Here is a 25243-nt window from a genome sequence, read left to right as displayed (position 1 = left end):
CTCATTCCACACATGCTCATGGACTCCCGCGTGGCTTGGCTCACTTTCCAAGACTGTGCCAAGCATGGGAATGTTACAGGGATGGCCCATGAGTTTGTTCCTGACCATAGGGTGGGGGACCCTGGCTGCTTGGAAGAAAGGCAGGGAATGAAACATAGAGATTGAGGCAGAAGGGGTCTCCTGGGCCATCTAGTCTGACCCCCAGCTCCGCTCACAACATGCCCACCATGTGCATGTCCAGTCTATCCTTGAACACCTGCACCGATGGGGCCTCAACGATCTCTTGTGGAAGCCCATTCCACACCCTCGGGGTCCCAACTGTCAGGAAGTGCATCCTGGCATCCAAATGGAACCTGTTTCCCTGAGCTTGGCTCCGTTGGAGCACATCCTGCCCTCCTCTGCAGGGGAGAACAGGTCTCTGCCCACCTCCGTGTGACACCCCCTCACACACCTGTATGTCGCCAACAGATCCCCTCTGAGCCTCCTCTTCCGCAGGCTGAAGAGACCCAGTTCCTTCTGTCTCTCCTCATACGGCTTCCCCTGCAAACCGGTCACCATCCTTGTGGCCCCTTGGCTTGAGGATTGGCACCAAAGGGACACAGATGCTTTGGCTGCTGGAAAGCTGCTTCTCGGGTGAAAAACAGATGAGGTAGCCAGCAATGGAGAGCAGCCCCCAGTCTCCGCACCCTCCTGCCCCATGACCCTGCTTATGGGAATTGTAGTCCAACCCTCCCAGAGAGGATGCTCGGATGACTGCTGAACTGTTTCTGCGTCATATGTGCCAACCTGCTTGGCACTGTGGTGCCGGTGAGCTTGGGATCGGGATCCCCTTTTCTCAGAGGCTGAGCCAGGGATCACGGAAGCCACAACTTCCTGCTGTTCACGGAGCTGATTGATCGTTCAAAGAGCCTGTGACGTGCAGGCTGTTCTGTGCCCTGCAGCGGAGGGGAAGGGCAGTGCCTCGTGGCAGGGCTGGGGGAGAGGGACACTCCAAATTGCCCTCCTGGGGAAGTGAGGAGTTTCCGTTTTTCTTCCCTTGTCCTTCCCTTTTATCCCGCTGAGACCAGTTGTGGGAGCCGTGGGCTGGAAAGACAGCAAGCGGTTTGCAACGAGGGCAGCTTCAAATTTTCCGGAATGTTTACGCTTGGGAGCTTGCACGGAAGGACTGGTGGGGAAGGAGGTGCCTTGAGGTCTGTTGGGATTTCTGGATAAAGCTTTCCTGATCTTGTCTTGTTCTGCAGTTCATGCACTCCTTCCCCATACATTATCATAAGCCATGCTGGATCAGAATAGAAGGTTATGCTTTCCCACAGCAGCCACACCAGGGCAAGACGGGAGTAGCCATCTTGCACTCTTTGTCCCCATCCCCCAGCAGCCGGTATTTGCAGCTATACTGCAACTAGACATGGAGGTTCTGCTCCATCTTGCCATGAAGGCAAATACATGCTATGAATTGGTCTGTTCTTCTCTTTTAAGCCGTTGATGTCAGCATTGTGGAATCAGTGTGGTGTTATGAAGCTCAGTTGTGTGATTTTGAGCAAATCAGACAGTTTTAACTTGACCTGCCTCAAAGGGTTGTTGTGAAAATAAATGGAAGCGAGGAGAATCTTCTAAGTTGCCTTGGGTTGTCTGTGAGGGGTTAATTTATGAGAAGCCCCGTTTTCCCTTCCCTTCCTGGGAGCTGCTCGAACTCAGCTCACATTCTGCAACTTTTCTGGACCAAAATTAGCTTGGGTCATGCTGGAATAGGAATAAACCTGCCTTGTGCTTCCAGAACTGGTGCACAACCCAATAGCCACTGGGTATTGAACAGGATAAAAATACCCAAACAGACAGACAGACAGACAAACAAATACGCAGTTTTGCTTTGCCATTCCAAATGTTCTGATGTAGTTTTCTGATCAAAAAGTGCATCTTTTTTTTTGGGGGGGGGGAGTACACACAAAGGTGGGTATATTGGTTAAAGTAACAACTTTCATTAAACAGCACGGCTAGTGCAGAACCTGCTTATTAAGAAGAGTTCGTTCCCAAGTGTCTAGCAGAAGATGTGTACAAAAAAGGTGGGCTTTTAAAAATATCACAGAAAAGGGGGCAAACCTCACCCCCCTTTACTCACACACAAAGGATGGAAAAACAGGAATCTGCTTAACAATAGGTGACATTCCACACAATTCCATTTTCCCTCCTTGGGTTGGAGGAACCTGTGGTCCAGCAAGTATTTGTGAGACTTCTATTCTCATTGGCTTGGGGTAGCAGAATTGGATGATGGGAGATGTAGTGCAGTACTTTCTGGAAATCAGCAGCTTGCTTGTCACTGCTCTCATTTGTTCTCATTGAAATTTTATCATTTGTTTATTTTAGTTTATTTTTTGATTTATAGCCTGCCTTTTTCCTACAAAGGGCTCAAGGCAGCTTACATCATTCTCCTCCTCCATCTTCTCCCCACAACAACAACCCTGTGAGGTAGGTTGGGCTGAGAGTCTGTGACTGGCCCAAAGTCACCCAGTTGGCTCCATGGCTGAGCGGGGACTCGAACCCAGGTCGCCTGAGGCCCAGTCCCAGCTCTTCACCACTGTACCACACAAGCTTTGCATAATACTTAATCTACAAGAATCTCTTTGCTGGGAAACTTGGCAATTAGTATTCTCTTTTCTGATAGCGTCTCGCAAGAGGTGCGGAAGCTGGAGCTGTGGATCATTGTGTCTATTTATCATGTGTTCTGCGTTCCAAAAACTGCTGCTTTTCTCTGTGGCTCTGGAAATAGCCTATTTCTGTTGTTCTTACTTTATCGTTGTCTAGATGGTTTGCATTTGTTCTCTCTCTCTCTCTCTCTCTCTCTCTCTCTCTCTCTCTCTCTCTGTGTGTGTGTGTGTGTGTGTGTGTGAGAGAGAGAGAGAGAGAGAGAGAGAGAGAGAGAGAGAGAGAGAGAGAGAGAGAGGTCTGTGTATTTTGCAAAGTTTTTGCTTGTTTCCAGAAGGGAGATCATCGTAGTCCCTGTGAGCTGCCCAGACACCCTCATTCATAAACAAACAAACAAACAAATAAATAACGATCATTGCTATTATCGTATCATTATTAAGAGGTTCTTCTCCTTCTGCTGTACGTCTTTTTGTACTTCTTACAAAATAGGAATAATCTGGAATGTAACAGTGTGCTGTTCCCGAGTCAGCCTGCTCTGCTGGATTGGTGATGGATATAGCCATGTATTTTTGGATGCATTCAAACTGTGATCCTTTGTTCCAAAGGCTGCTTTCCTGTGTGGCTCTGAAAATATCTCATTTATCGTCGTCGTCGTCGTCGTTGTTGTTTTTCTGGCTGTGTGGATTCTCCCCTCCCACTAAGCCACTTGCTTCTCTGAGGACCGGGAATTGTTCTTGCAAGAGGAGAATGAGGGTCCAAAGGAGTATTTCTGGGCGGCTGGGATCCTTCCACCCCTTTGCCTGTGTGGTGCTTCCGTTTTCCCTTTCTGTGGTGCGGGATGCTCGCTGTTGGGGTTTCAAGCATTGTTCCATGTTTGCTGACCCCACCCCACCCCCCCTTGGTGGATGCTCTCACCAGATCAAACCATTGTGCGTCAGGCTCAAAAAAGCCTCCCCCGTCTTCCTGAAATGGTCCCCCCGAGTGGCTTAGACGATGGCTGCGGACAGCAAGGCATGGCTGCCCCATGGACTCTCTGTGGAATAAGCAAATTGGCCATCCCTTGCAGGTCGAGAAAGCGGCCACCCCTGGCTTGAAGTCCAGCACCCCAACGTCGCAAGGCGAAGGGACGGCGCTGGGATCCTCCAGCAGCAGCAGCAGCTCAGCCCAATTCCGTCCGAGCATCGCGAAGCAGACGGTGGAATCTCTGGGTAATGGGGGGTACGGGGGGTGGGATTTGGGGCTCAGATTTTTTGCAGGTGCAGCTTGGCAAAAAAGGTGCCTTGGTCGATTCTGCCTGTGGTGTTCTAGAGTTGCCAGCATAAAAGCGCTTCTCTGGACAGAGACTCTCTGGCCTTTCCATTGAACAATAATAAGACCAAGCAAGCAATGAATGATTGGAAGACCAAGGGAAAAACATACATAAAGGAATCACACAGTCTAATACTTTTAAGAGTAAAATTTTAAAAAATGCTACAATACCATTCAGGCATTTACCAGCAAATGCAACAGAAAATTGCAATTAGGTAAAATGAGGAAAATTACAATTGGATAAAATAAAAAGGGAAATATGGCGATTCTAAGATTGCAGTTACTTAAGATAGGGGAAAATACATTCTGCTAAAAGCCTAAGAATGCTTAGAGTTGACTGTACAGACTACAGAATGGTACTTGGCTGTAGTCAAAGAGATAAAATCAAATGATCAGCTATAAAAGCATAAGATAAAAAGGATCAGAATGACCAGGGTATTTAGAAAAGAGTGGGAATAGGAGACAAACACCTGCATAGAGAAGGCAATAAAAAAAATATGTTCCAGCAATTCAATTATTTCTCCCACACATGGGTATGGTCTTGCATGTTAATAATAGAACATAAGCAGAGCTGGAGAAAAAAAACATTTCAGCTGCTGACTGGCTTATGGGCTACAGGTTATTCGAAAAGATGCTTGCCTGTTGGTAGAAGGCCTGTTGGTAGCAGCCTTTCCCAGCAGGAGTTCCGGAGCCTGGGAGCAACCGTGAAAAAGACCCCGTTCTGAGTGATACTGCAGGAGTCAGAAGCAGAGTCTGCTTGGGGAAAATCCTGGACTTGGGGGGAGAAAGATATACCTACTTTTCCTTGCTCTTGAAATGAGTCAGCCTATTTGTGGGCAGAGAAATTTGGGGAGGCAACCTCACCAATTCTCTGTGGGGGGAAGAGAAATTCTGGCAGGTCAGCCTCTCTGTGGGCGCTACAATTTCTTGCTTTCCCTGCAAGTTTTTGCAGTTTTTGTTACTGTTTTGCTACTGCAAAAGGCAACGTTGTCATGTTGGCAAATTTTGTGATATCCCAAATTTAACATTCCAGGGCATGGGGGGTGTGGGGGGGGCAACACAGCCAGCACAAAAAGAAGGTGAAAATTTTGAGCAAAATGCGAAGTGGCCTTTTATTCGTGGGTGCACAAGAAAAAAACCTCAGGACTTTTCGGAGAAAAATGTCTCCTGACAAATTTTGGCTAGCTGACATAGAACCTTCCTCAGGGATCTCCAAAGATTAAATTTCGGAAGGGCGCCTGTGACAGGGCAGAGACTTTTTTTTGCCTCTGGGTAAGAGATGGAGCAAATGCTGTACAAGAATCCGGCCTCCGGTTCCCAGAAAGGTTTCTTCTCCCATGAACGCGGCTTCTGTTTCTCTGCCTCATTTCCACGGTGTTTTATAATCCGCTGTGCATTTCTTTGGTGGTGGTTTTGGCCATATCTAATGACTGTGGTGGCGCAGTGGTTTAAACCGCAGTGCTGCTGGGCTGGTTGATCGAAAGGTCACCGGTTCGAATCTGCACAACGGGGCGAGTTCCCGTTGCTCCGCCCCAGCTCCTGCCCACCTTGCAGTTCAAAAGCATGCATATGCAGGTAGATAAAAAGGTGCCACTTCGGTGGGCAGGTAACAGCGTTCCGTGCACCTCGGTGTTCAGTCATGTGGCCACATGACCACGGAGACTGTCTGCGGACAAACGCTGGCTCCCTTGGCCCGGAAACGGAGATGAGCACTGCCCTCTAGAGTCAGGCATGGCTGGACTTACCGTCAAGGGGAAGCCTTTACCTTTAATGACCGTGGAGAAGCTTTTCTTGCTTTTGCCTAGTTGGACTGCTGTCTCCCTGGCTGTCTGCACTTCCAGTGTGAATAATGAGCACAGGGAGAATTGGACACCAGGGAAACCGCAGGCTGCCAGAATACTGTTTATACCAGGAAGGAGATGGGAAAAATGTGCACATACTTTGGCTGCCCCATAAGAAAGGTGAGCACAAGAATGCCAGACATGGGCATTTTTCTAACACACTTTTTCTTGGTTGAATCCCTTTTGGAACAGCAATTTCTTTCCTATCAGATAAGTTTGTGCAAAGTTTATTTGGGCATAGCACTGCTTTCTCTGTGCCAGGAGTTTGGGCTAAGTGACTTTAGATATCAAGAGATAAATGTTGCAGTAAAGTTTCACATGTTTTTTCTCCATAACCATAAGGACTAGAAGCTTAAAAATAAGAAATGAATGTTGCCTAGAGAACGCTCAGAAGCCAGTTTAGGTCTGGAGCAGATTGTGTGCCTCTTCCTCCTCTCTGCTGACGTAGCAGTTTTCTGTTTAGCTCCATGCCTCTCCCATGCCAGGTGGAGTGGGAGACTTATGCAAAATGGATGCAAAGAGAATTTTTCTTCTCTCCACATAGAATCTAGACTAACTTGGTGTAGAATATTGATTGCATATTTTTAAAGAAACCAGAGCTTGGACCAGTACAGAGCCTTGCTCACAACCCGCTGTGCCAGTGACAGGGACTAGAAACTTATAATGGCTCTGGACAAACAGCTTTGTTAATGTGGTGGGTGTTGAACAGGAAACTTAGAGAAAGAGATTGGTAATTGTTGTACAATAGTCAAAACAGAAATAGTTGTGAAAGAGTATGGGCAATAAACATTTGGACAAGGAGTGAAAGGCGAGGCTTTATTTAAACATGAGCTGGGGGCAGTGGTGAGAAGGCGGGCTCTTCTGTCTCCTAGTGGCAGCAAACTTTCTCATCCTCTGCTTCAACTTCAGCCCTGAGCTTGCGCAACCCGCTCACCGTCCAGAGCTCCTACCAGGCCGCCTTCAACATGGCCCACGCGTCTGTCAATGGCGACATGGCAGGTGCTGGGGCCTATGCTGGGCTGCACCTTGTGACCCCACAGCTCAATGGAGCCGCTGTCGTCGGAGCAGCCGGATACGGCCGTTCCCCTCTGGTGAGTGCCCTGTGGGTGGCTTCCGGAAGATGGGGAGGGGGAGGCGCTTGGGGGTGGGGGTGGGGAACCTGTTGGCCTCCCTGGGGGCGGCGTGGTCCCCTTTGCAGCAGCCCGTGCCTGCGCTCTGAGCCCGTAAGCCCAGCGTTTGCAGAGTGCTTGCCCGGAATCGAGCCCCATCCGCGGCACAGGCGGCGCCCCTCTCCCAGGCCATTTTGGTGATGGCAGCACCACTGATTTTCTGAATGGGATGACAGGCTGCAAGTCAAAATGCTGCATTCCAGCACTCCCTCTCGTGCCTAACGGCTCGACAGAGGTGTGGGCACGCGAGAGAGGGCCAGAAGCTCACCGTGAGAGGCAGGCGTTGGAGCAGGGGGATTTATACATGGTGCCCAGGGCCCAAACGGCCCCCCTGCAACCTGACTCCGAGGCTTCCTCGCAAGCAGCCTCCCCGCATCCTGGCTCTGAGTTGTTGGAGCAGGGTGCGGCTTCCCTTCCTCTAGACTCCGAGGTGTTTGAACAAGTTGCCCCTGCCGCCTCCTGACTCTGAAGCTGCTGGGCAGAGTCCTGGAGAACAGGAAGACTTAACGGAATTTAGGGAAGGCCCAGCTCCGGAGGAGATTGCGGCGGTTAGACCAATTGAGACGGCAAGAGATGTGAGAGGAGATTGAAATCCACGTGACCTTCCCTATAGGGTTCAGAGAGGAGGGGGCAACTGAGCCGCAAGGAGTTCCTCGCCAGAGCTTATCTGTTGCATGGTAAATCTTGTAGCAAATAGCCGGCTGCTGTGTGAGCTCATTGGAGACGTGAGTTTCGGCCTCAAGACACTGCCTGAATTTGCTCTCAAAAGAGAACAGATCTGCATCTTGGCTTTCAGTCCCTCTGCTTTATGCTTCCACTCCTGGGCATGGGGCTTTGCTTGGCTTTGGCTTTGCTTTGCTTTCCACCCTGTGCTTTCTGGGAAATGGACACATTGTTTTAAGATACAAACCCAAAGAGGATTGATATGTCTTACCAGCTTCTTTTACTGGGATAACTATAGAGCCCCTTTAGCTTCTCTCACTCTCTGGACTTCTTATTGGTGGCAGTTGGGAAATTTCATTTGTCCCAACTATTTCACTGAAGGACGGGTGTGAGTTTGTGGGAACATGCTGGGGAAATGTTTTAAATAAAAATAGCTTGTCTATTATCTGTAGTTTTAATTATTGCATTACTGTATTATTATATTATTTAGTCATTGTAAGCCGTCCTGAGCTGTTATCGGAAAGGACAGGATAAAATGTTTTGGATGAATGAATGAGGGTTTTGTGACTGTTCCTGTCGCATCCATTACACGTAAAAATACCTTTAATGGCGCCTTGTTTGCTAAAAAGCCACCGAGATCATGCGGGGCAATTTTAAGACCGTGCGTGCGTGCGAACTGACGCTCTTCCTCTTTGGCCAGGTCGCCTACGATCCTCATTCGCACCTGCGGGTCCCCGGACTGTCCACCGGGATGCAGACGGGTGTCCCTTCAGCCAAACCGTGAGTGCTGGGAGAGGAGACGGGGGGAGCGGTCCCCTTGTAGGGGTGTCCTCTCTTGGCAAGGCCTCTCAAGCAGACGGGGTGGGAGGGCAACCTTGTTTGAGCTGAATTTCCAAAGCCCTCTTTCTGCTTGTATCATTCCTGTGAAGTTGGTTAGGTAAAAAGCAGCAGGGACTGATTGTTTAACCCCATGGACATAGAATTAAAATAAAATAATATTTTAAAATAATTAAAAATAAGGAGAGCCAATGTGGTGCAGTGGTTAAGAGCATGAGACTGGGACTTGGACGATCCGGGTTCGAGTCCCCGCTCAGCCATGGAGCCAACTGGGTGACTTTGGGCCAGTCACAGACTCTCAGCACAGCCTACCTCACAGGGTTGTTGTTGTGGGGATAAGATGGAGGGGGAGAATGATGTAAGCTGCCTTGCGCCCTTTGTAGGAAAAAGGCAGGATATAAATTGAAAAATAAAATACATAAAATAAAATACATAAAATTAAAATAAAATTTTATTTTATTTTTCTGTAATTTTAAAATTTAAATATTTTAATTATTTTATTCTGGGTTATTACATGTATTTATTGGGTGTTCCGTTTGTAAGCCGTCCAGAGACGTGTCGTAATTGGATGGGATTTAAAAAAAACCAGATAAATAAATAATAGAGCCTGAAGGGGTCTTGGAGATACCTGACGAATAATTCCCCACCCCTCAGGCTGGTGGTCACAAACCAGAATTGCTGCAAACATACTTTCCCCTGCACGTCCTTCCTTTTTTGGGGTGGGAGACATTGAATCAAGCGCTTTCTAGGGACTGCATTTCAGTGGCCAGCTTGCCTCCAACTCCCACCGGCTGTTGCCCGCATAGCTAATGAGGAGGACTTGTGGGAGGTGCCGTTGGCATGGCCCACGGGGGGCCCAGTCACCCCCCTCAGCAATTTAGTCACATCTGCTTTGCACTTTGCAACGGGGTGGGTATAGTACTGGCCTACTTCACAGGGCTGTTGTGAGCAGACTTCAGCCTCTTTGAAGATCTCTTCACCGGTATCCATTGATCGTGCGCGCTTGTCTTTTGCACCTGGTTCCAGGGGCTCCATCTCAGGGTCCCATTAGAGGAGGAACTTGGCCTTCCTCACAGGGTCGTTGTGAGGCCAGTGGTGGGGGAGAAACCTGTACAGGGCCATGCACTCCTGGATGAAAGGAGGAGGGCTTATGGATATAACCAGTGAAATGAAGTTGGTATGCGAAGCTGCTTAACCTGTGGGAACACGTCCTGTAGAATGCTCATAACAGATATAATTTTGTAAGTTATACAAAACTTGCAGAATTAAGTTTTGTAAGTTACAAGTGTTTCTATGTTTAGACAGTGGGGCATTGAAAAATGCAGAATGAGCCCTGCAGAAGTAAATCATGTGCACACGTGTCCGGCAAAGCATTCGGCGCTCGACGCAGGAAGGAGCTGTGCCGGCTGTGTGCTGACGGAGGGTAAAAATGGACATTTTTAGGAGAGGGCATGGGAGTGGTGAGCAAACAGCCTGAATGGCGAGTGCACAAGATAAATGTTCTTCCAGTTTGGTGAGGGGAGTGCGCCGCCCTCTGGAGGTCCTTGACTACAACCCCCATCATCCACAGCCCGAGCTGGGGCTGATGGGACTTTGACTCCAGCAGCATTCCCGATCTTTTTTAAAGCGTTTGGCAAGGTGGAGTTGGACGCTCCCCTTTAAAGCGTGGTTGTCCTCCTGCTTCTTGTGTTCTTCAGGGCGTATTCCTTCCACGTGAGCGCCGACGGGCAGATGCAGCCGGTCCCCTTCCCGCCCGACGCCCTGATCGGCTCCGGCATCCCACGGCACGCGCGCCAGCTGCACACGCTGGCCCACGGCGAGGTGGTCTGTGCCGTCACCATCAGCAACTCCACCCAGCATGTCTACACGGGAGGGAAGGGCTGCGTGAAGGTCTGGGACGTGGGGCAGCAAGGCGCCAAGACCCCTGTGGCGCAGCTGGATTGCCTGGTATGCAGAGCGAGTCCGCGAGCTGCACGGCAGACGGGCTGCTCCGATCCTTTTCCAATTTCTGCCTTGGTGGTTCTGCAATGAAGCAAAGCCAGTCTTGGAACCTTCCCTGATTTTTGAGGCCTGTTGATTGCTGGCCATGCAAATAGGTGTGAGCAGCTTGGCCAGGATTCTGTATTATCTTCAGCGGAATGTTTACTTGCTGTGTAGGTTTTGTGTACAGAAGCGCTGGGAGGAAAAAGGAAAGCATTACCCTAGAAAGCTACTCCAGGGGGTTTTTATGTTGCTTCAAATTAATATAGTTTTTTCTTTTCTATCCACAAGGGTGTCTGTTTTCATTGTGGTTACAGGCAAAAATTCTGGGGCTCAAGTGGAATAGGAGACGTTTGTCAGGAGCTTCCAAATTTGACCCAAGCAGCAACAAAATTGGAGTGGGGACTTATCTGCAGGAGCAATTCACTCATTTAAATTGTGCCAGGAGTTTCTGTGACCCACTCAGGATGTAGGGGTGGGGTGGGGCGGGGCTAAATACCACTCCACCCAGCACCACCACTAACCCCACTATGCTCAGACCTCTCTGCAGCTGTTTTTAAAAGCAAACACTGGGATATCCATCTCTGGTCTCCTGTAATGTGATTTGGCCATTAGCAAAGGGGCTAGAAACTTGATTTTTCAGAAACAAAGGAGGAAAGCTGAACAATGCCTGACCTGGCAGCTTCTGTGCATAACTTCCAGGGATGGAAATAACTCTGTCTGTCTGTCTGACTGTCTATCTGTCTCTCTCTCTTTCTCTCTCCTGTCCCAGAACCGTGAGAACTACATCCGCTCCTGCAAGCTCCTGCCAGACGGCCGCAGCCTCATCGTCGGCGGGGAGGCCAGCACCCTGTCCATCTGGGACTTGGCGGCCCCCACCCCCCGGATCAAGGCTGAGCTGACCTCCTCGGCCCCCGCCTGCTACGCCCTGGCCATCAGCCCTGACGCCAAGGTCTGCTTCTCCTGCTGCAGCGACGGAAACATCGTGGTGTGGGATTTGCAGAACCAAACCCTTGTTAGGTAAGCTTTCCGCTGCATGCCAAGAAGGAGTTGGGCTTGGGGTGTTGAAGCAAATACAGTACAGTGGCTAGAGTGCCTGGCTAGCCCCGGGTTCAAGCCCCTACTTGGTTCTGAGTCTCACTGAGTAGGTATGGGCCCATTGGTGTCTCTGGGTTAACCTGCTTTGCAGGAAACATGGCAAATCTAGACAGCATACTAAAAAGCAGAGACATCACCATGCCAACAAAAGTGCATAAAGTCAAGGCTTGGTTTTCCCAGTTGCAATGTATGGCTGTGAAAGCTGGACCATAAGGAAGGCTGAGCGCTGAAGGATTGAGGCCTTTGGATTGTGGTGCTGGAGGAGACTCCTGCGAGTCCCTTGGACCACAAGGCGATCAAACCGGTCAGTCCTAGAGGAGATCCACCCTGACTGCTCTCTAGAAGGCCAGATCCTGAAGCTGAAGCTCAAATGCTTTGGCCACCCAATGAGAAGGAAGGACTCCCTGGAGAAGACCCTGATGCTGGGAAGGACTGAAGGGCAAAGGGGAAGGAAGCGGCAGAGGATGAGGTGGCTGGATTGGGTCACTGGGGCAGTGGGTGTGAGCTTGGGTGGACTCTGGGGGATAGTGGAGGACAGGAAGGCCTGGAGGAATGTTGTCCATGGGGTCGCGATGGGTCAGACAGGACTTCGTGACTAGCAACAACTTTGCAGGATTGTTTCGAAGATGAAACCAAGTTTAATTTGTAAACCTGTGTAGTCTAGTGCTGAAGATCCTGAATTGACATTGGGGCCAAATCCCCCATTATGGACATGAGACTCACTGTATGACTTTGAGTCAGTAACTGCCCCTCAGTCACAGCTTTGTTGTAAGAACAACATGAAGAATACCAGGACAGCATAGACTGCCTAAGATTCCTTGCAAGGGGAAAAAAAGGTGGGATGTAAGTGTCACAGACCCCCTTCAGACAATACACAAGTAAGTTTGCATAAATGTATCCTCCTTTGCATCGCCTCTTTCCCTTTTGGGCATGGTAGAGAACATGCTCAAGATCACACCTCTGGCTTCTGAGATCTCAGCAGTGTTGCTTATCCACTTTCTTAGTCCTTTCCATAAGGACTGGAAACTTATTTGCAAATTAAAAAAGGGAAAAAACCCTCAGATTCAGAGGAAGAGCAGGATGCTATGCTCCCAGAGAGTTAATCATTTCGAAGTCCTTTTTACTCAGTTTGGCAGCTTGGCTGTGCTAATCGTGGAAGGTGATCCGTTGTTCCTGCTCCGTGCATCTCTGCTTGTCTGCCACGGCGTGCCTCTTTTTTTCTCTTCCACCCTCCCCAGGCAGTTCCAGGGTCACACGGATGGAGCCAGCTGCATCGACATCTCCAGCGATGGCACCAAACTCTGGACAGGGGGCTTGGACAACACCGTCCGGAGCTGGGACCTTCGGGAGGGCCGGCAGCTCCAGCAGCACGATTTCAGCTCACAGGCAGGAGGCGGGGAAAGGGGTGGGGCGGGGACTCACTCAGTGTGGCCCCGTTGACATGGCTGAGGCCATGGAGGACAAGTTCGTCCTCATTAGCACCTGGGAGCCAGCTTCCTGTGGTGGGTGGGCCGGCGCTGAAAGACGCAAGGCTGAAAATTCCAGCATATTTTACATTTTTCTCTTGATGCTGGGGTGTAAACTGTAAGCGAGACCTGCCACTCTCTTAAAAGGGGGAAGAGCAGCACAGAAGCTGGAAACCGGCAAGCAATTGGTAGTCACAACGAAGAGGAAAAGGGGCTATGGCCTTCCAGGGAAGATGAGAAGGAATGATTGGGAATGTGTGCAGGCCAGATGTGGCTGGGGGACCTGAATTGGTGCACCTCTGTTTTGTAGCCCTGAATTTGCCTTATCCCCTCTTGAGACTATCCAGGCTACTGCATCCTGTGGCAGTGAGTTCCATAAGTGAATGATGCCCTCCATAAAGGACTTCTCCCTTTCTCCATTCTTCAAACATCTGGTCTAATTCACGGCTCCCATCGTGTATCGTTGCTGAACCGTCCTACGCCTTTAAGCATGTTGTTATTTGAAGACACTGTTTTTATGTCTTCCTGCTATATACTCAGGGGACCTGTGACTCAGTTTGGGAAACTTACAGTGCCTGCAGGTTTTGAATCTTGTTCCCTCACTGCAGTCCCAAATCTGGGCTGCGGTTCTGACTTCCTCAGTTCACCTAGCCAAAAAAGGATCAGCTGAAAGGAATGTTGTGAGTTTTACTCCAAAATCCTCCCCCATACCACTGGTTTTCGGGGGTTGCCTGGCTGCTTTGCCACAGTGAGGACTAGAAACATGAGTGCATTCCTGGTCTGTCAAATAGTACTGCTTCCGGAATTTCCATTTAATATGGCTCCCACAAAACACCAGTTCTGCTGGGCCCATATCTCTGTCCAACCAGTGCCCATTCTTTCTCTTCCCTTTCCAGATCTTCTCTCTCGGCTACTGCCCCACCGGGGAGTGGCTGGCAGTCGGGATGGAAAGCAGCAACGTTGAGATATTGCATGTGACGAAGCCGGAGAAGTACCAGCTCCACCTGCACGAGAGCTGCGTCCTGTCCCTCAAATTTGCCTCCTGTGGTATGTAGAACCCTGCACACAAACATATATATTCTGTACTGTGGACTGCTCCTCTTGAAGGTGCCCGCCAGCCAGTCAACCATGCCCCCATCTTGGCCACTCCATTTCATCCTCTGCAGAGCCCCTGTGTGCCAGCCAGCCAGCTAAGCCCTCTCCCACTCCACTCCATTCCATTCCAGTCTATACTGTTTCTGGTCTCCATGAGGGGTTTTCCCCCTATTTTGGGGAGGGGGGATTTCCACAAAGTGTAGGATTAAGTTTGTTTCACTTGTGCATGGATTGTCTAGCTCAGGACATGAGTTTGGTGTGAGTTGATGTGTCAGTTCCGTTGCTTGTCTCCTGAGTTCTTCAAAAGGAAGGTGGCCCTTCATCTTATCTTCCCAGTGGTGGCAGGAAAACTTCACTGGTAGCTCTCAATATTTTGTCCTGCCTCATGGTGGGAGGCCAACCCCTGACTTGTGTGGGGCAGGAGGGCACTCATTCCCCACCCCCCTGAAAAGGGAAAAGAAAAAGTGAGAGGAGGAGGAGGAAAGGTATAAAAGAGGCTGCCTTTTCAAAGTTTATTTCCCTTAAAGAAAGAGCGACTTTCCCCAAGTCTGAAATTAATTATTCACCTGTGGAAGACCCGGAAAATTTTAGCAGCTTGTTTCAACTCATTTCAACTACAGGGAAATGGTTTGTGAGCACTGGAAAGGACAACTTGTTGAATGCTTGGAGGACACCGTATGGAGCAAGTATATTTCAGGTAGGGAGGGAGGCTGAACTCTTTTTGGTGGTGGGGGCGGTAAATAAGTAGATGATAACTTTACAGAGAGGGAACAGTGTTTTGAGAGGTGCTTTGGGCGCATGAGCTTTCTTGTTTTTTGCTAAGTCAGGAAACCTGTGCAGACCCCTTTATTAAATGCTTGCAAAATGTGCTTTTTAAAGGGGGGCAGAAGTAGGGGTACGTGAAGGGCTGTGCTGCCTTTTTATTACCATCTTGGGTTGCGCAAAACCCAGTAGTTTTTTATATGTGCAGCAGAGCTGAAAGTGCAACGGGCATAATCAGGTTTGGCAGGTTTTCCATTGCCTTAGAAAACCTGCATGATCTGTTTAACCAGCAGGCCCAAAGGAAAACTGCATGCACAGTGCAGGAAGGGACAACTGAGTAACCATCAGGTGATATTCAGGCTGTCTACAAGGGGCTGCCTTTTTTTTAATAGAGCCCGAAAGCTCCCAATTGGTTTAAAATAGCCCTCACAATACTGACCAAATACTGCAGAAATAGCTAATTTGTTTCTGTCTTATTTACAAAGTACTGTCGTTTAATGTTTTCCTTAATTTAACTTATTTAATTCTCTTGCACCTAGTCACTGAAGCTACTAGCAAGCTTTAATCTATTAAAGCACAACCTAAGATGCACTACAGTATCAAAACAATGGGGGAGAAATTCATATACAAAAATCTGAAACACACATAAAATTCCAGTAACTTGGGATAAAACCTGACTGAACCTTCAGACAACTAACAAAGCACCAGTAAACTAATTAAATGCCCTGCAGTAAAGTCTTGACCTAGCGCCGAAAAGATAGTATGATTGGCACCAGGTGAGCTTTAACGGGAAGCTTGTTCTCCTACTGGGGGCCACGACTGGACAGACCCTTCTCCTTGTATCCACCGGCTGTGCCCCCCGCCAGCTGTGTTGGGAGTCGGAGGTGGTGCCCCACACAATGTGTGTGGGATCTGAGTTTCTGGTGCTTGGGAACGCTGCCTCCACGGAGTTCTCTTTTGGAATGGTGCTCTTCTAGATGTCACATTTAGGATGGGGGTGGGACCTGTGCAAATTACCTTTTATTCTGCAAGGAATAATTGTATGCCGGACTGATGTATAATCAAGTACAACTCACAAGAGAAAACGGGAATGTTCTCTTGTTCTGGGGTGCGGCCAACCATCCCTTCCTCCAGGATCTTTTATTCAACTCTTTCCCATTCCCCGACACAAAAAAGACACTTAGTACAGAGAACTTGCGGCTGTTCGGTTCTCATCAGGCTGTAGTTTGCCTGGGAAGCTCGAATGCCTTCATCAAAAGAATGATGAAAAAGCTTTTAATGACCCTTCAGCAAACCTTCGCATTCCTCCAGGCAGCCAGAAAGCCCCCTCTTATTCAGCGGCTGCTTTTGCACCCTCTTTTCCTGAGCCCCCATTAGTGCGGGCGCCTGCTCTCTCGATGTGCTCGTTGCCGTGTCTGCTGTCTTCCCCCAACCCGCACAGTTGCATCATCTTCCCTTCCTTCCATTTCAGTCGAAGGAATCCTCCTCCGTCCTTAGCTGTGATGTTTCTACAGATGACCAGTTCATCGTCACCGGCTCCGGGGACAAGAAGGCCTCCGTTTATGAGGTCATGTACTGAGGCGGATCACGCCCTTGTCAAAACGCCACCTGGGAGAAGGGGCGAAGCGAGTCCCCCCCAGTTTTTTTTCCAGCCAAAGAATCCACTTACAGAAAGTGAACTCATAGCAAAGCAGGTGCGGGGGACTGCCTCGAACTGCAGCTCTGCCGGCTTCTTTCGGCAAACGAGGGATGGAGACGAGCGATCGACTGGCAGCGGCTGCTTTGCTCCCCCGCCGGCTCTTATTTTGGGGGGACAAAGGCAGTGGGGTGTGCACACAAGTATGTGTGTTGGGGGGGGGTGTTCCTCTTTTGGTTTAAATTCCTTTTATTTTCTTGTGTGTTTAATTTTTTTAAAATCTTTAAATAAAAACATTGGGTGTTGGTCAGGACTTATTCTCAGTCTGTTTGCTTTCGGGGTTTTATTTAAGGGGAAAGGCTACCTGCCATGGCATGCATACAAAAGATGTGCCAACATGAGGGACTAGCGGCATGACTAGCAACAGGAAAAGCAGGGGCGGGAGAATAAACCACTTGTTCAGGAGCCCCACACCTTCCTTAGCTTTGCAGGAGTTCCATGTAGGCCGTGAGAAGCTGTGCTACCCGGCTCCCGGCCAACAGAATCCAGTTCCTAGAAACGGATTAGGGCCACGATCCATGCAGAGCCCTTGCAGTGTGCAGGCTGACTCTGGAGTAAACCGCATGGAGTCCCTCTGAGCTTCACCTTGGGTTGCAGGAACACACACGGGAAAGAAAACGCGTGCTGGGTACAGAGAGTTCCCCTCTACCTTGGATGCTCGTAAACGGCTATCCCCAGACTTCTGTGTATCGGACGGACAAAGCAAGCCATAGGTTAGGAATGTTTTATCTAAGCTGTTTTCAGCTGCCTCGATCAAGCACTGGCTAAGGAGAGAAGCTGGGGCACTGATAAAAGTCAGTGGAAGCTGTCAGCCCTGGTGCTCTGCTTCCCACACGCCCCCCGGCTTCCTGAGGCCCAGGTGTACCCTAAGAAAAGCTTGTCGTTCTTCCCAGGCCAGCTATGACGGGACTCTATCCTTCAGAGTCCCAGCCTTGATATTGCAGGACTTTGGGCCCTGAAGAACGCTGTAGCCCCACAGGCAACAACGGCCACCTGTAGGAATTCATCCTTCATCCCTTAAAAAAATGCCACAGACTGTGGCTTTTAATATTACTTTTGGCAGGCTTCAGTGCAACACAGGGAGATAATTGCCCGAAAGACTTGAAATCTTTGTGTTTGCAGAAAGCACTTTATAGAAACAGATATTAGAGCCAACAAGAGACTGGTTTGACTAATTAAAGAGTACAATGCGTTTGACCATATTGGAATGCAACCTAGATTTTAAAAAACAAAATGCAATTACAGGTTTAGTTTTTTATAGCAAGCGTCACAGTTATGAAGGGATGGAAGTGCAGTCTTTGACAAAAAAGCAGTGCTCTCATGTTATCTTGAACATGTTCTCTTCGCTTGAGCATATTTTTCTTTGACTCAAAGCTTCTGGATGTATCAATTAAAGGAAAAAGGCAAAAAAGCTAATACCAGATGGTTAACAGCAGATTAGTTCCCCAAAGGTAGGGCTGAGAGAATTGTGCTCAGTTCAAGAAATTCTTAAAAAGAGAGACAGAACTTGCAACCGCAAAAATCGAACTCACAAGAACACAAAGTGACCAGAACGCATCCATCTCTTGCCATGGGGGTGTTTCAGGGGCAGCTCATCTGGGGAAGGGAAAAACCACCTTGGGCAACATTTCTAACCGGTGTTTCATCAGCAGCCCTTGAAAAGTAAAGGGTTTGGCACAGGAGGGTGTTATTTGGTAACCCCAGCTGCGCTGCATAGTGGGCAGTGGAGCAACGGCCCTGTAAAGAGTTGCCCCCCCACCCCAGGGCAAAACCCAGTAAACTGCATTGGGAAATCAGTTGTTCCAGCTGCCTGAGTCTGTTGCCTTCTATACCTTTGATTGCCTTCCCAGTCAGCAAACAGCCTTCAGGAACTGACCTGCAGGGCAGGGGCTGAATGACTTGTCATGCAAGAAAGTAATACACAAGCTTGCTCAATCCCCCCCCCCCCCCCCCATGTATGTACACTTTTAGCAGCATTAGCAAGGACCAGTGCCAGTTTCTTATTTTTCCCATCCAAACTCTGGTTGGTCACAAATACAGCTTTACACACAAGCTTCAAATAATTCTATGTGCCACAGAGAGAGCAGATTAAATCTTAATTTTCACACTTTCACAATTACAAATATGTATGCATCAGCGTATGCCTTGTAATATATTACGTTTTTCGATGGCAAAGCTCCATTGCAAAAGCCATGTGTGAATATTAGAGATTTTTTTTACTCTGCAAGGTTGCTGAATCTTTAAGCTGAAAGGTTGAGAAGAGTTGGAGGGCAGAATTAAGTGGCATGTAAGGCAAAGGTGAAAGTCTCTCAAAATAGCGCAATATAGCTTAAACTTCTCACAAATGGCACATTTTTTAGCTAGGGAATCACTGCACCAGCACTGGGTTGGTTTGATGCAGCAGCAATTCAACATTTGCTGCAGATGTTGGAATTGTTCCCCTAAAACAGGCTCAGGGAAGGGTAGGCGGTGCCCCTTGGCAGGAAGCTGGATGGCAACTCCCATCCTCCCTGATCCTTGGCCATGCAAGGGGCTAGGATGCCAAGGATATTTGGATAGGTGGATGGATACAGTTCCTAAAGGACTGGCCCAGGTGCTTGCAATTTGAAAATCCATTGAATAATTCAGGCACTTCTTAACATGGGTGTCTTGTTTGCACCCAGAAAAAACATCAGTGGGGCTTGGATTGGGGGGGGGAGGTCTTTCCTGTTAGGGAAGGTTAAACATCTGCTCCTCTATCCCAGTTATTCACTTGGCAGAGAAGATACAGAAATCCCTCCCCCTCTCTGTCATTCTTACCTGGTTTACATAAATAATACCCTGCTGATGCACTCTGCTTCTGAAGGGATCATAAACATGTGCCTATGGAGCCCAGACTTTCAAGCTTCTAGTCCTCACTGAGGTCTCAAGTCAGGCTTGGACATACATGGGCTGTCTCTGCTGGAATCTTCACCTTTAGTGGTGGAGCTCCACAAAATGGCAAAGGTCAGCCCAGGTTGGGATACCAGGGGAGGGCGGTGGGGGGCAACCTCTCGGCTTCCTCAAGGCTATCCCGGTTTTCTTGCTGGCATGGCAGGAGTGGCTTCCAACCAGTTTCTGAAGCAGGGGTGGGGGTCTCCAATGACAGAAAAGCAAGTGGGCAGTACACAGCACAAGCGCTCTCTCTTCAGTACACAACTTCATAAACCGTCGCCTTCTTGTCTCCCGAACCTGTCACGATTATTTTGCCGTTGGCAGAGATGTCACAGCAAAGCATTGAAGAAGATTCTCTGGACTGCAAAAAACATAAAACATAAAAATAAAAAAAATGCAAAAGCAGGGGTGGGGAGACAGTTCTGGTCTCCCAAATGAGCTAGCATGCTTTCCTAAAACCTGTTTCTCCCCTTTCCCCAATATTCCCCTTGTGGAACATCCTGCCTCCTTGGCTTTCCCGCTCTCTCCCTGCTTTCCTTTTTTCTTTGAGCTTAGTCCCATGCAGGGAAGACTGAACAGTCACAAGCCATTTAGGAGGTGGCCTTGCCTGACCACTAGCCGTCGGCTTGGTGCACAGATTCCAGAGACCAGCTTTCACTCCAGGTGTGAACAGTTGCAGACGGAAGCACTCACAATTGCAGGCAGCCAAACGACTCTGCGTTAGCACAGTAGACTTCCTGGCTAATTGTGCCAATGCCCTACAAAATGCATTAATGACTTCCAGGCTACCCACTGGCGCTGTGGACAATGCCTGTCCTTGCTCCCTTCCTTACCATGGGGCTGCAAGTGAAGGACCATCCCTGCCAAAAGCAAAGCTCGGACAACTCCAGTTCCAGCTGGCAATTCCAGCAGCGTTGGCGTCAAATGGAGGGCAACACCAGGGCAGCAAGCGTCATGCGACCCATGTTCCCCAGGTCTGCAGTAGTGCAACAGGGTCCCCTGTCCCAGGTCCTAGACTGTTGTGTGGGGTGGGACAGTCCAAGCATTTGTGCTGCCCCCAGGAAAGTCCACCAATAGAGGAACTGGAGTACCAGATGTGTTGCCCAAGGCTCCCAAAATTTCTCCTCTGGCGTGAAGGTTTGGGATCAGTGGGACTGCAGCCAGGCATACGACTTTCCAGAGATTTTATTCAAATTTGTCCTTTATTCCAAAATTGGAAGTCTCGGATTTTGTGTGATCTTTCCAAGAAGGGTGATGGCTTAGGATAAAGTCAGCCTCTCCACACTCAGAGTTCAGGTTTAACTCCGGTGAAAAGGAGCAGAGCAGGTGATGGATGATTAGGGGAGGAAAGCCAGATCCCAAAAGGGGGTCTCACAATGAATTTACATGCACACATGCCCAATTTAGAAACGCAAACTTTGGGCTAAAATGTGTTTATTAATGGGCATTTTATGAGGAGAAAGAGCCGGTCAAATCTGAGCATTGAAATATGGGGTAGCTAGACAGGGTCCCATGTCCTGGCAGAGAACTAGGGCACCCAGTGCAATGCCTGAAGGCTCCCTGCTTTCCGAAATCTCAGAACTGCCCCCACGCTGGGACAGTGACATATTTGGCTGAAGGTTTTAGAAGCACCCCAGGCCCCCATGTGCTGTTCTTGTACCTGAAAGATGCTTGCGCCATATGGCGTCCGCCATGCAGTAAGCAAACTATCTTTGCCAGTGCTGATAAACCATTTCCCTGCAGTGAGAGAGGGAGGGGGAAAAACGGTCTGAGACTGGGTTTGATACATCCGTTTTTATCTGTAGGAGGAAAATTGAAGTTCCAGCTGGGAAGCGAGGAGGGGAAAGTAGACTTTGACACCTTTGGGCCCCAGCTTTTAAAACAGAGATGCATTAACCTCACTTGCAAAAGCCCCTTGTTTTTCTGGCAATTTGTAGGTTGGCAATTTCCATTGAGGTTACCTTGCTGAACAGGTGTTAAATTCAGCAGGAGCCCATCTAAAGCAAGAGTGGGGGGTGGATTATTCCCCAGAGAAGCTGCTGGATTACATATTCCAGCTTCCGCACTTGCATTGCCAGTGACGAAGGATTGTAGGCAGCCCCCATCCTTGCCATTCCATTTCCAGCAACACAGAAAGCCCACAGGGACTGGTACTCCCATCATCCCCAACAGTGAGGGTGTTTAAGGATGAGCTGGACATGCACATGGTAGGAGGCCCCTTCTGACTTGCTCTGATTCTATGTTTCTTTTTTCTATGTATAGTTCAACCTAGTTGGAGGGTGTTGGCTTGGGAAAGGATAGTCTACAGCACCCAGCTTTAAGAGGAAGACTGCCCCTAGCTATGGAGGCTCTATGGTGCCTCCATGATCAGTCATAGTTGAAAGACCCTCCCTGCAGGTGAATTAATTTCAGCAGTTTTAAGGCACTTGATCCCAACATCTGTCAGATGCAAGCACAAAAACATCAGCGTGCAAACCTGCCAGGCCAGGGGCCCCAAACCTGCCAGCAGTCCTGACCTCGCTACGGGAAGCCCAAATTGGCCAAAGCCCTTCCCCATCTCTTTTGGGCTCTGTCCTGGGGCCGATCCTGTTTAATCTTTTCATTAATGACATGGAAGAAGGGGTGAACAGTCTGCTGATCAAATTTGCAGACGACACTAAAACTGGAGCAGTGGCCACAACTGAGGAGCAGGTACTCCAGATCCAAAAGGATCTGGACAGACTATGGAAGTGGAGACAACAGGATGGTGTTCAATGTGGATAAGTGCAAGGTCTTGCACTTGAGGCATGGGAATGGGTGTCAGAAGTACAGGTTAGGGGACAAGTGGCTGGAGAGCAGCACTTGTGAAAGGGACCTCGGGGTGCTGGTTGACTGCAGGCTGAACATGAGCCAGCCGTGTGATGCGGTGGTCAAGAGGGCAAACGCCACCCTTGGTTGCATAGCCAGAAGTGTGGCTTCTAGATCAAGAGAGGTGTTACTATCACTCTACACGACTCTGGTGCGCCCGCAAGTGGAGTATTGTGCTCAGTTCTGGGCCCCTCATTACAGGAAGGATATAGCCAGGTTAGAGTCAGTGCAGCATAGGGCCACAAGGCTGGTGGCCGGTTTGCAGGGGATGCCGTATGAGGCGAGACTGAGGGAACTGGGTCTCTTCAGCCTGGAGAAGAGGAGACTCAGAGGGGATATGTTGGCAACATACAGGTGTGTGAGGGGGTGTTACACGGAGGTGGGTAGAGACCAGTTCTCCCCTGCGGAGGAAGGAAGGACGCGTTCCAACAGAGCAAAGCTCAGGGAGCCAAGGCTCAATTTGGATGCCAGGAAGCACTTCCTGACAGTCGGGACCCCAAGGGTGTGGAATGGGCTTCCCCGGGAGGTGGTTGAGGCCCCATCGGTGCGGGTGTTCAAGGACAGGCTGGACGTGCACATGGTGGGCATGTCGTGAGTGGAGCCAGCTGGTGCCAGAGGTCAGACTAGATGGCCCGGGAGGCCCCTTCTGACTCGCTCTGTTTTCTATGTTTTCTGTGTTTTGCTGCCTCCCCAGCTGTGGCACCGTTCTGACAGGCTGGAATGCTTCTCTGTAGGCTCTGTGCCAGGCAGCGAGATCTTTACTCCTACAGGCTGCTATTTATGTTTGCTAGTTCCATTGCAATCAGCCCCAAGAGCGCCTCTGCAACTAAATTCAGCTCTTTGGCCAAAAGAATTTTGACACCCCTGTACTGCAGGGTGGAAGGCCACTCCCCCCCCCCAAAAAGCCCCTCCTTCTATGAATTGCTGTGAGGGTGAAAATGGAGAGGAAGGTGAACATGGAAGAAAAGACGGTCAATGCAAGCATTAAATAAGGTTGCCATCGGCACAGCTCACTCTCTGCCACACGTCCTGCCTTGAAATGGTGCCTGAACTTGCATTTGTGGAGACTCACACACTTACCACAATTAGCAAATTTGAGGGAAAGCACGCAGCTCTCATGGAGGTACAGCTGGTACTTCTCAGGTTTTGTCACATGCAGGACCTCGACACTGTTGCTTTCCATCCCGACCGCCAGCCACTCCCCGGTGGGGCAGTAGCCCAGGGAGAAGACCTGGAGGTGAGAAGGGGGTGGAAAGAGACACAAAACATGGTCTCCTTCCTCCCAAAACGCCCACCCCTTACATTGCCAAGCGCCCCACGCTAACCCACCGCCACCCAAGAAAACGGAACCTTTTCAGACCACTGACTTTTTTCCCCTCTACCCTCCACTTCACCCTTTCCTTGTGTGTCTTGCCCTTTTGGATTATACACCAGCAAACTATCTTGCTTCTTGTTACTCATAGGTATGGTGCTCCCCCAGCAGCCTTTTTGGTTGAGGGGCAGGGTAAAAATGATGACCTGGGAGCTGAAATTGTGCTGCTGAAGCGGCAGGCCTTCCCGCAGGTCCCAGCACCTCACGGTGTTGTCCAAGCCCCCTGTCCAGAGATTGATTCCATTATTGGAGATGTCAATGCAGCTGGCTCCATCCGTGTGACCCTGGAACTGCCTGGGGAGGGGAAACAGGACAAAATGCCAGGGGGTAACATCATGGTTTGTTCAATCCAAATCATTAATTCTCTGCCAACCATCAATTTTATTTGATTGCTACATACCGCTGTGGGCCCACGATCCAATGCAAACGAACAGGACAATGGAAATGAACCCCCAGAATGGCCATCTGTGTCACATCAGTGTTCTCTTATTTGTGGCAGCAAACTCACTATCCTGTACAGTGGTTTTTAAAGTATATGTTTGTGTTACCCCCATGAAGCAGGTCAGCGGAATGTATAAGGTTCACCTAAAAAAACCCTGTGAGGAAGGCTAGGCCAAGAGCTCCAGCCCACACAGAAAGCATCATATGCTATGCTATGCTATGCTATGCTATGCTATGCTATGCTATGCTATGCTATTCGGGAAGTCATGCCTGGCCCATCGCAACCTCATGGACAACACTCCTCCAGGCCTTCCTGTCCTCCACCATCCCCCAGAGTCCACCTAATCTCATGCCGACTGCTTCAGTGACCCCATCCAGCCACCTCATCCTCTGCCGTCCCCTCCTTCTTTTGCCATCTATTGTGCCCAGCATCAGGGTCTTCTCCAGGGAGTCCTTCCTTCTCATTAGGTGGCCAAAGTATTTGAGCTTCATCTTCAGGATCTGGCCTTCTAAAGAGCAGTCAGAGTGGATCTCCTCTAGGACTGACCGGTTTGATCACCTTGCGGTCCAAGGGACTCGCAGGAGTCTCCTCCAGCACCACAAACCAAAGGCCTCAATCCTTTGGCGCTCAGCCTTCCTTATGGTCCAGCTTTCACAGCCATACATTGCAACTGGGAAAACCATAGCCTTGACTATACGCACTTTTGTCGGCAGGGTGATGTCTCTGCTTTTTAGTATGCTGTCTAGATTTGCCATAGCTTTCCTCCCCAGGAGCAAGCGTCTTTTAATTTCTTGGCTGCAGTCCCCATCTGCGGTGATCTTGGAGCCCAGGAAAATCAAATCTGTCACTACTTCCATTTCTCCCCCATCTATTTGCCAGGAAGTGAGAGGACCGGATGCCATGATATTAGTTTTCTTAATGTTGAGTTTCAAGTCAGCTTTTATGCTCTCCTCCTTCACCCGCATCAAGAGGCTCTTTAGTTCCTCTTCACTTTCTGCCATTAGAGTGGTAACATCTGCATATCTGAGATAGTTGATATTTCTCCCAGCAATCTTAATTCCAACTGATGATTCATCTAGGCCTGCCTTTCTCATGATGTGCTCTGCATATAAGT

The 25243-nt window shown here is 49.3% G+C and overlaps 2 protein-coding genes across 6 annotated transcripts in view; one reads left to right on the top strand and one right to left on the bottom strand.

Moving 5' to 3' along the window:
• Positions 1 to 16657, top strand: part of LOC123035390 (transducin-like enhancer protein 1) — a 40614-nt gene extending 23957 nt beyond the window's left edge. For all 5 annotated transcript variants that reach the window (XM_044453490.1, XM_044453492.1, XM_044453488.1 and 2 more), the window contains 9 exons: positions 3707 to 3848; positions 6699 to 6880; positions 8322 to 8401; positions 10156 to 10405; positions 11211 to 11458; positions 12775 to 12922; positions 13899 to 14049; positions 14718 to 14794; positions 16331 to 16657. In XM_044453490.1, the coding sequence (XP_044309425.1) occupies positions 3707 to 3848; positions 6699 to 6880; positions 8322 to 8401; positions 10156 to 10405; positions 11211 to 11458; positions 12775 to 12922; positions 13899 to 14049; positions 14718 to 14794; positions 16331 to 16438 (1386 nt within the window). In that variant the 3' untranslated portion in view covers positions 16439 to 16657. The remainder of the gene's footprint in view (positions 1 to 3706; positions 3849 to 6698; positions 6881 to 8321; positions 8402 to 10155; positions 10406 to 11210; positions 11459 to 12774; positions 12923 to 13898; positions 14050 to 14717; positions 14795 to 16330) is intronic.
• Positions 16658 to 19721: 3064 nt separating this feature from the next.
• Positions 19722 to 25243, bottom strand: part of LOC123035353 (transducin-like enhancer protein 2) — a 36505-nt gene continuing 30983 nt past the window's right edge. The window contains exons 15-18 of the mRNA XM_044453428.1: positions 23834 to 23981; positions 23396 to 23546; positions 21129 to 21205; positions 19722 to 19829 (exon numbers count right to left, since the gene is read on the bottom strand). Coding sequence (XP_044309363.1) covers positions 19722 to 19829; positions 21129 to 21205; positions 23396 to 23546; positions 23834 to 23981 — 484 coding nt within the window. The remainder of the gene's footprint in view (positions 19830 to 21128; positions 21206 to 23395; positions 23547 to 23833; positions 23982 to 25243) is intronic.

Source organism: Varanus komodoensis, unplaced genomic scaffold, assembly GCF_004798865.1.
Source record: "Varanus komodoensis strain SLA01 unplaced genomic scaffold, ASM479886v1 scaffold79, whole genome shotgun sequence".
Lineage (NCBI taxonomy): Eukaryota > Metazoa > Chordata > Lepidosauria > Squamata > Varanidae > Varanus > Varanus komodoensis.
The sequence above is the reverse complement of the archived record's forward strand: the minus strand, read 5'-3'. Positions and strand labels throughout refer to the sequence as shown.